We start from the raw sequence: 10,665 nt of genomic DNA, 5'->3' as shown, positions 1-10,665 counted from the left end.
GTCTTATTTTCCAGATGGTCAGTCACTTGACTGCTCAGGAGTGAGCTAAGATAGCAGCATGCAATGAAGTGTGGAATTCTATTGTTTTGGTTCAGAGATGGTGGCATGCATGGAAAGGTAAGCATGCAATACTACATCCTGAGACAATAAAAAGTTGTCATGCAAAGCTGATGACTACGGGCTCTGTGAATGATGCAAGAAGTAGCCATCCAACCACATCCCGGTCAGTGGAGAATGAGGCAACAGTTCAGGAAATGTTTAATTGCAGCCAGCAAAAATCAACTGGTCAAGCAGCTCGTGAAAGTGGACTGACACGACACACAATATGTATGGGATTGCATAAAGAATTGAATTTTTGCCCATACAAACCCCATTACGTGCAGGAGCTAAAACCTGAAGACTGTGACTGCAGAACTCCAAGAAGTTCAGAACTCACTCCATGTGATTTTTATCTGTGGAGTTACACAAAAGAGGAGGTTTACAAGACAAAACCCTCGCACACACTTGAGGACTTAGATTCATGGATTCAGGAGGTTCTCAATGATATCCCAGATGATGTCCTTCAGAAGGTTCTTCATTCCATCCTTAGCCATTTGAGGAACCTGGTTGATGCCACTGGTGCTTATGTTGAAATATGAAGATTTAATTTCATTTTGCCAATTAATAAAGAACATGTAGCATTTATTTCAATGAATTTGTAAAAGGAATATGGATTTTAGCACCAATTTTTAATACCTACTTACTTTTCACCCACCCTGTATGTATATATCATCATCATCATCGTTTAACATCTGCTTTCCATGCTAGCATGGGTTGGATGATTTGACTGAAGTCTGAAGAACCAGATGGCTGCACCAGGCTCCAGTCTTGATCTGGCAGAGTTTCTACAGCTGGATGCCCTTCCTAACGCCAACCACTCCAAGAGTGTTATGGGTGCTTTTTACATGCCACCAGCATGAGGGCCAGTCAGGCGGTACTGGCAGCGGCCATGCTCAAATGGTGCTTTTTATGTGTCACCTGCACAGGAGCCAGTCCAGCGGCTCTAGCAATGACCTTGCTCAAATGTATTGTTCACATGCCACCAGCACAAGTGCCAGTAAGGTAACACAGGTAACGATCACGCTCGAATGGTGCTTTTTACAGCATGGAGGCCAGCTTGTTGCTATATAAATATATATATACACACACATGTACACATACACTTATATCTCCCGAATAAGTCATCTAAAGATGTAGATTTAGAAGCCAGTGTATGAAGACACAGCCGTAATACTCCATCAAACCTACCAATTTTAAGTTGGAATCAAAATTCTTCACCATGAACTGCCATTTAGCTCTTTCTCTCCAGAGGTTACAAAGAAGTAAAATTATATTTTATGAAGTCTAGAAATAGATTCTTCAATGGAATTGGTCTGTCAGTGAGATTAAAGCTCCGTCTAATTAATCTTTACCATTCTCGTTAGATGTTATTTAAGAAAGAATTAATATGCGGAGGAGGGGGGGCTGAGATTATTTTAATTAATAACAAAACAAAAGAGGAAAAACAAAACAAAATATGCAGTAAAAAGAGCATTAATAAATAAAATCAAACAAATAAAAAAGAAAAACAAGAGAAAAATTAAACAAAAAAAAATGTTTGAAGAAACAAAAAATGAGAAGAAAAACAAAGATTATTGTGGAATGTAGCAAAAATTGTTGAGGAGATCAAGCCCTACACACACACACACACACACACACACACACACACACACGTATGTATAGTAGAAGTCTTGGTAGCATGATCGATATAACAGTACCCCCTGATAGTCAGGGGGGTACTGGTCAAAAATGGGAAAAAATTGAAAGTTGGGTTCAGTAAAGCAGCTATTGTTTAAAGGACCCTGCCAGGTGGGATCGAAAAGGGATAAAAAAAAAGAAAGAAAGAAAGAAAGAAGCTGGAATTACAAGAATGGTCAGACAAAATTAGCAGCATGTGGGGGTGGAAGGGGAAGGGTTGGACAGGTCTAACGATGCTACAATTAATGGGTGGGGAGGGGACTGGGTGGAGGATCTAACAATAACAATGGCTGGTAGTGATACGGTGGGGCGATGGGGGGGGAGGTCAAATTGGTCTAGAAACAGATAGCGGTGGGTGGGGGAGTGGGAGTAGAAAAGTCTAACAGATATAGTGGTTGGGGGTGGGGGAGGGCGTGGTCAGAAAATAAAAATATCAAATAGAAAAGAAAAAGAAAAAGTGTTGAAAATGATGAAATGGTTGAATTGATCATTGCAACTGTTATGATGATGATGATGATGGTAAGGATGGTAATGGTGATGACTGATGGTGGTGTCGATAGCGATGATGATGATGATGGTGGTGGTGGTGATGAGGATGATGATGATGATGCCATGAACCAGCGGTGGTGGTCATTAAACCCCATATGGATCTGTGACATTCTCAGCAACTGTGTTGATTGGGTTAAACTGTAAAGGTAACAACCACAAACCAGGAGATTCTGAAAGACAAAACACAAAACAACAACAATTATAACAACAACAACAATAATAATAACAATAACAACAATAATAATAATAACAATAACAATAATAATCATCATCATCGTTTAACGTCCGCTTTCCATGCTGGCACGGGTTGGACAGTCTGACCGGGGTCTGGAGAACCAGCAGCTGCACCAGGCTCCAGTCTGATCTGGCAGTGTTTCTACAGCTGGATGCCCTTCCTAACACCAACCACTCCAAGAGTGTAGTGGGTTCTATTTATGTGCCACCGGCACAGGTGCCAGACGAGGCTGGCGAACGGCCACACTTGGATGGTGTTTTTTACATGCCACCGGCATGGAGGCCAGGCGAGGCTGGCACGGCCACGATCGGATGGTGTACTGGCTACGGCCACGTACACCATCCGATCGTGATAATAATAATAATAACAATAATAATAACAATAATAATGACAATAATAATAATAATAATAATGATAATGATAATAATAATAATAATGATGATGATGATGATTCTTTCTACTATAGGCACAGAACCTGAAGTTTTTTTGGGGGGAGGGGTGCTGGTCGTTTACATTGACCCCAGTAATGTGACTGGTATTTTACTTCATCAACCTTGAAAGGATGAAAGGTGAAGAACTGCCCCTAAGCATTTTGTCCAACATGCTAGAACTGTTGGTTACGATACAAGGTTTCCAGTAGATCCGAGCAATGGAACAGCCAGCTTATGAAATCAAAGTGCACGTGGTTGAGTACTCCACAGACACGTGTTTCCTTAACGTAGTTCTCCGAGAGATTCAACAGGACACGAAATGAAACAAGGCTGGCCCCTCTGAATTACTGGTACAACTCAGTGTTGTCAGCTGAGTGGACTGGAAGCAATGGGAAGCGAAGCATCTTGCTCAAGCATACAACACACCACCAGGTATTGAATTCATGGCCCTGTGACCATGAGTTGAATACCCTGACCACTAAGCCACACACCTTCATTTGATACATATAACATTTACACACACACACACACACACACACACACACATGTGCAACATCAATTTCAGGATCCTTTGTCTCCAAAACCTTTCCAGATAACCGATTTTTCTGAATCAGGGGCAGTTACTTTAGTCACCAGTCACCTAAGTCAACAGTCACCTTGGTAGACAGTCATCTTGGTCAGTAGTCACCTTAGTCAACAGTGCTCTAAGTCAACAGTCACCTTAGTCAACAGTCACCTTGGTAGACAGTCACCTTGGTCAACAGTCACCTTGGTCAACAGTCACCTTGGTAGACAATCATCTTGGTCAGTAGTCAACTTAGTCAACAGTACTCTACGTCAACAGTCACACAGTCCCCTTAGTCAACAGTCACCTTGGTAGACAGTCACCTTGGTCAACAGTCACCTTGGTAGACAATCATCTTGGTCAGTAGTCAACTTAGTCAACAGTACTCTACGTCAACAGTCACACAGTCCCCTTAGTCAACAGTCACCTTGGTAGACAGTCACCTTGGTCAACAGTCACCTTGGTAGACAGTCACCTTGGTCAACAGTCACCTTGGTCAACAGTCACCTTGGTAGACAGTCACCTTGGTCAACAGTCACCTTGGTCAACAGTACTCTACGTCAACAGTCACACAGTCCCCTTAGTCAACAGTCACCTTGGTAGACAATCATCTTGGTCAGTAGTCAACTTAGTCAACAGTGCTCTAAGTCAACAGTCACACAGTCACCTTAGTCAACAGTCACCTTGGTAGACAGTCACCTTGGTCAACAGTCACCTTGGTCAACAGTCACCTTGGTAGACAATCATCTTGGTCAGTAGTCACCTTAGTCAACAGTACTCTACATCAACAGTCACACAGTCCCCTTAGTCAACAGTCACCTTGGTAGACAGTCACCTTGGTCAACAGTCACCTTGGTAGACAGTCATCTTGGTCAGTAGTCACCTTAGTCGACAGTGCTCTAAGTCACCAGTCACCTTGATCAACAGTCACCTTGGTCAACAGTCACCTTGGTCAGCAGTCACCTTGATAGACAGTCATCTTGGTCAACAGTCACCTTGGTCAACAGTCACTTGATAGACAGTCATCTTGGTCAACAGTCACCTTGGTCAACAGTCACCTTGATAGACAGTCATCTTGGTCAACAGTCACCTAATTCAACAGTCACCTTGGTCAACAGTCACCTAATTCAACAGTCATCCTGGTTAACAGTCACCTTGGTCAACAGTCACCATTGTACCTGGATATATGACAGGCTTTCCAGAGATTCTGTCTACCAAATTCCTTCTGATGGAATTGGTCAGGTTGGGGCTAAAGTAAGAGACACTCAGAGTGCTGTACAGTGGGATTGAACTCAAAACCACATGGTTGTGAACTAGGAGGAGACATCATGACGTTTCATTCAGCAGCTGCCTCCTTAAGACTCGTCTGTTTCCACCACAAAGCCATGGATTCCATATTGTAGTCATTAGCAACGAGGAGGAGGGGAGACGAAGGGGGTGGAGGCAGAAGGACCTGTTGTTGAAGGCTGGTATGTAACATTGCACAGGAGGGTGGTGGCGGTGGTGGCTAGGGTGGTGGTGGTGGTGTTGGTGGCAGTGGTGGTGGTAGTGGTGGCGGTGGTGGTGGTAGTGGTAGCGGTGGTGGTGGTGGAGGTGGTGGTTATGGTGGTGGCAGTGGTGGCAGTGGTGGAGGTGGTGGGTATGGTGGTTATGGTGGTTATGGTGGCGGCAGTGGTGGTGGTGGCTGTGGTGGTAAAATGCAATATGGAGTCAATCAGGGTCAGGGATTAGATTACAATCAAGAAGTAATTCTACTGCGGATGGTGCTTGCAAAACAAACAACAGGATTACAGAGCTGCCAGCCAAGCTGGAGCAACACCACACACACACAACACACACACACACACACAGTGGTTTCTAACTTAAGCAGCAAGCCAGCTATTATGAAGGAAGGCAGGGGTTAGTCAATACGACTGACCCCAGGAACTAGACTGGTACTTTATTTTACTGACCCCAGAAGAATAAAAGGCAAGGGCGACACTTCAATGGGATTTGAAGTCGGAACATAAAATGCTGGAAAAATACCCCAAAGCATTTATTCCAATGCTCAAATGGTTCAGCCATCATGCCTTATACACACACTATCATTAGTGTGTGTGTGTGTGTGTGTGGACAGACAGACAGACAAATTATGGAAAATAGAATGAATGACATTCTTCAGTTAAAAATCACTACAATTGTTTCGATACAATTTTACACTTGTCATACTTTGGTGAGATGTTGTGTAACTATTATCATGCATCGAAGGTGTGAAATGCACCTCCTCAGGTGATTGTTTAACCCTTTAGTATTTAAACCGGCCATATCCGGCCAAAATAGTTAATCTGTTTTATGTTCAAACTGACCAGATCCAGGCTCTCACACCTACCCTACAATGTTATTCTACATTAAGTAAGTACACCATCAAGCTCTTGAAGATATGAGATAATGCATGATTAATTCAAATCAATGGGAATCAATAGGCATTATGTTTGATAGAATAATCTGAATACTAAAAGGTTAAGTAAGTCCTTCATTAGATCCTGCTATCATTTCATTGAACACAAGAATGCAAAACCAAAGTGGTGTCATTTTCAGCAGTGATTTTAAGTAAAGAATATAATTTATTCTATTTCCTATCATTTCTCTATTCATATAAGTTCTACAGACACAATGGAATTCCTAATGTATATTCAGTAGCAAGGGCATTTCCATCATATAGTGGCATCAGGTAGCCAGTAACTGTGGACAAGCTTTGCATAGCATTCTACAATTTAAACAAATATATGTATATATATATGTGTGCATGTGTGTGTGTGTGTATTATGTATGTATATATATTAATGATAAAAATGTGCTGCTGGAAAACAGTGATTACAAACACACACACGTGTGTATGTGTGCGTGTGTGTGTGTGTGTGTATATATATATATATGTATGTATATAAATGATGATAATCTTTTGGCGGAAATAGTATGTGTGTATGCATATAAATGAGAGAGAAAAAGAGAGAGAGAGAGAGACTGTGTGTGTGTGTGTGTGTGTGTGTGTGTGTGTTCACTAGTTTTACTTTGAAGTAGTTTAGCAAAATATTTAGACCAGGAATGGACTAAGAAAAGAAATTTCTGAACCATTTTACAAAGAATGTCATTGCTCCAGTTGTTGTTGTTGTTGTTGTGATGACTGTTACTGTAAGAGCTTTAGGAAAGTACAGAGATTCAAAGTGGTTCCTGATGTTTTGGAAGGAACTGGGGCAGACAAACCAACACCACCACCACCATCAATGAGTCACCATCTGGTTGCCCAACAATCTAGAAATAGCAGCTAGATCCCCTTCAGCTCCTATCTTTACCATCTGATAAAGAAGAACTCTATTTAGTTGTAGATGTTGGAATAAAAGATGGGATGTCCTGATCACAGGTCTACTGGATCAGAACTGACCTGGGGTTAAACAACAACTTTGTACTATTATTGGTGTTGTTGTTGTTGTTGTTAAGATATTGTGTGAAGTGGGTGTACCAGTGTGTGTGTGTGTGTGGTGTACATATATATGAATATGAGTGTGTGTATGTGTATGTCTATATTGTATTAGTATGGAGGTATGTGTGTCTGTATGTGGGTAAGTGTATATGTTTCCACATATGTATGTGTGTGAGTGTATTTGCATGTACGTATGTATGTGTGTGTGTGTGAAATGAAAAATGTTACCTCGACCAAAAACTTCCTGTAATAAATGATATTTCGATCGGGGTGGTCGTCTGTATTCTTCTTTTTTCACGTGTTCGACAGCAGTTTCATCATTGAATATAGAAGATACCTGGGTGGGAGAGAGAGAGAGAGAGAGAGAGAGGGGTTAATGGACATTGTTAAATATAGAAGATGTATGGGAAGGGAGGGAGGAGAGACAGAGGGAGAAGGAGAGAGAAACAGGGGGAGAGAGAGAGAGTCACAGAAAGAGAGAGAGAAAAAGAGGTTACTGGACATTGTCATATATAGAAGTATGGGAAGGGAGGGAGGAGAGACAGAGAAAGAGGGAGAAGGAGAGAAAGAGTCAGAGAGAGAAACGGGAGAGAGAGAGAGAAGAGAGAGAGAAAGAGAGAGAGAGAGAGAATATCAGTACTTGATAGGTTATTTATCTTTAGCAATCCCCAAAGGACAACAAGCAAAGTTGACCTTGGCAGGATTTGAACTCAGAACATTAAGAACTGGAACAAATATTGCAAGGCACTTTGTCTGATGCTCTAAGATTCTGCTAGTCTAATCATTTTGATGATGATGATGATGATGAGAGTATGAGAAGAGCCAATGAGCTTGATTTCCTGCTCTGGGTAGGGTTTCTACAGCTCAATGCCCTTCCCTAATGCCAACCACTTCCCAAAGGTTTTTATGTGGCTCCAGCAGCAGTGAGGTCACCAAGAAACTGACAAGGTAAGACCCCCCTCAGCTGAGTTGAAGGTGCAGCGTTGTGGGGGGACAGGGGACTTTGTAGTAGGTGACGAAAGGTTAAAGTATGAGAGAGGGACAGGTACAGGTGCCTTGCTGTAAATGAGATGCACACAGATGTGTGTGTGTGTGTGAGTATCTATGTCTCTATGTACACGTGTCTTACACACCTGTATGTTCCAGGCAGTGATGTAGATGACATAACAAAACTCCTTAAAAACCAACAACCAGCTAATCTAATCCTTTATATCTAGTTCACCATTCCACCCCTTTTATTGGTCTGGGTCTATAAAACTGACCATTTAATATAAATAACACAGTCGTCTGTGGTCACTTACCTGGTCACATCCAATGGCCAATACAAACAGGCCAAACACTAAAGATTCAGCCACAAGAGCAACAGAATGCAATCTGCAAATTAATGAAACAGAATTAACGAGGATAATAATAATAATAATAATAATAATAATAATAATAATAATAATAATAATAATAGTAATAATTTTTAACGCAGGTACAAAGTCTGCAATTTTGAAGGGGAGGGGGGAAAAGTCAATTATGGCTACCCCAATACATGACTGGTACTTTATTTTATCAACCCTGAAAACATGTAAGACAAAGCTGACCCTGGTAGGATTTGAAACTAGACTGCAGAATAACGGAACAAACAGTGTTCAGTATTTTTCTGAGGTTTCCATGATTTTGCTAATGCACCACCTTTGGGATTAGTAAAAGATAATCATTTATCGTCCGGTTTTCCGTCCTTGTTTTGTATACATTCGAGACTTTCTTCCAAGGAATCTAATGCGCTTGGCTTAGATTTTCTTTTGGGGCTGGCCAGGTCAGAGCAATCTCAAGATTAATCAGCCGAAATTGCGAAGATGATCCGGTTCTTGACTGAAGATTGAAGGCTTCGAATGTCCTGTCCGTGTTTTTTGTATCGTCTTCTAAATGTTTCACATTCTTGTCCCAGTTTGTGTTTTTTTACATTTACATATATATATATATATATATATATATATATATATATATACGCATACATATTCCACACTATAACAACACTACTGTAATAAAAAGGAAACAAAAGACCTGGCAGACTGTTGGTTATGATGATAGGGGTCCCAGCTGATCCAATCAAAAGAACAGCCTGCTTGTGAAATTAATGTGTAAGTGGCTGAGTATTCCAGAGACATGCATACCCTTAATGTAGTTCTCAGGGAGATTCAGCATGACATAGAATGTGATAAGGTTGGCCCTTTTTTTAATTACAGGTGCAGCTCATTTTTGCCAGGTGAGTGGACTGGAAGTGACGTGAAATAAAGTGTCTTTTGCAGAGACACAAGGTGCTGCCAGGGATTGAACTCATGGGCTTATGGTTATGAGCTGCATGCCTTCAGTTGTATCACAGCACAACAAACAACATCACATCACATCAACACCCTACCACACAACTACAGAACATCACATCAGAACCATGCCATACCACAACTCCACACCACCACCACCACCACCACCACTGCAACATACCTCAATACACTCCCCCAATAACTCACCATACCACATAACCCAACACTGCAGCCCCCCCCCCCTCAATAGAATATCTTGAGTTCATAATCTGTTTTTACTTACAATTTTACATTCTTTAAATCTCTTTTGGAGACTGGATCTAAGACCCAGGAGACCAGAACCATGGATATTGTAAAGACACAGGCCAAACCTGCAGAGAAGAACACAAGAGATTTAGTTAATCACACACTGGAGGAGTGGGGGTCACATGTGGCTGGATTAGGACAGGAGAGGTTTGGAGGTCTTATCGAATATTGGTAAAGTGTTGGGGGATCTCTTAAAGATAAGAAGGGTACATGGTCTGGTATGTGAAGGGAGGGAGTGAAGAAGTAGGGGGTGAGGATCCCTTAGGGAGATGTTAATGGAAGGAATAGAAGTTTGGAGAGTTATTAGGGAAGAGTGTAGGAAGAGGAATGCGGAATGGAATAATGGTTTCAAATTTTGCCACAAGGGCAACCATTTCGGGGGAGAGGGTGTGTCAATTACATCGACCCCAGTGTTCAACTGGTACTTGATTTATCAACCTCGAAACGATGAAAGTTAAAGTGAACCTCAGCGGAATTTGAACTCAGAACATAGCGACAGGCAAAATACCACTAAGCATTTCGCCTGGTGTACTAACAAGTCTGCCAGCTCGCCACCTTGAGGGGAATGGAGGAACAACAACAACAATAATAATAATAATCCTTTTTACTAAAGGAATAAGACATGAAGTTTGATGGGAAGAGACTAGTTGATTTCATTGATTCCCAGAGTTTCACTGGTACTTAATTTATTGACCCCGAAAGGATGAAAGGTAAAGGTGACCATGGTGGAATTTGAACTCAGAACATAGCGACGGATGAAATACTTCTGCCAGCTCGCCACCTTAATAATAATAATAATAATAATAATAATAATAATAATAATAACAACAATAATGTTAATAATAATAATAATAATAATAATAATAATAATAACGGCTGTGATGATAATTTTTAGTGGTAGAAGGGAGAGTAAAGTGATACAGGTTGAAAGGCAGTAGAGACACAGTAGAGCAGATGTAGAGTAGAGAAACGGTAGAGATGAAATAAAGACACCATTGCAAACGCATATAAAAGATAGCAGCACAAACGTTATA

General features: G+C 41.3%; 1 protein-coding gene across 1 annotated transcript in view; it reads right to left on the bottom strand.

The window, feature by feature from the left end:
- Positions 1-1,086: 1,086 nt before the first annotated feature.
- Positions 1,087-10,665, bottom strand: part of LOC115221311 (palmitoyltransferase ZDHHC3-like) — a 67,907-nt gene continuing 58,328 nt past the window's right edge. Inside the window, exons 7-10 of the mRNA XM_036510633.1 lie at positions 9,609-9,696; positions 8,318-8,390; positions 7,245-7,353; positions 1,087-2,495 (exon numbers count right to left, since the gene is read on the bottom strand). Of these exons, the coding sequence (XP_036366526.1) occupies positions 2,410-2,495; positions 7,245-7,353; positions 8,318-8,390; positions 9,609-9,696 (356 nt within the window). The 3' untranslated portion in view covers positions 1,087-2,409. The remainder of the gene's footprint in view (positions 2,496-7,244; positions 7,354-8,317; positions 8,391-9,608; positions 9,697-10,665) is intronic.

This window comes from Octopus sinensis, linkage group LG18 (genome assembly GCF_006345805.1).
Source record: "Octopus sinensis linkage group LG18, ASM634580v1, whole genome shotgun sequence".
NCBI classification, from domain to species: domain Eukaryota; kingdom Metazoa; phylum Mollusca; class Cephalopoda; order Octopoda; family Octopodidae; genus Octopus; species Octopus sinensis.
The sequence above is the reverse complement of the archived record's forward strand: the minus strand, read 5'-3'. Positions and strand labels throughout refer to the sequence as shown.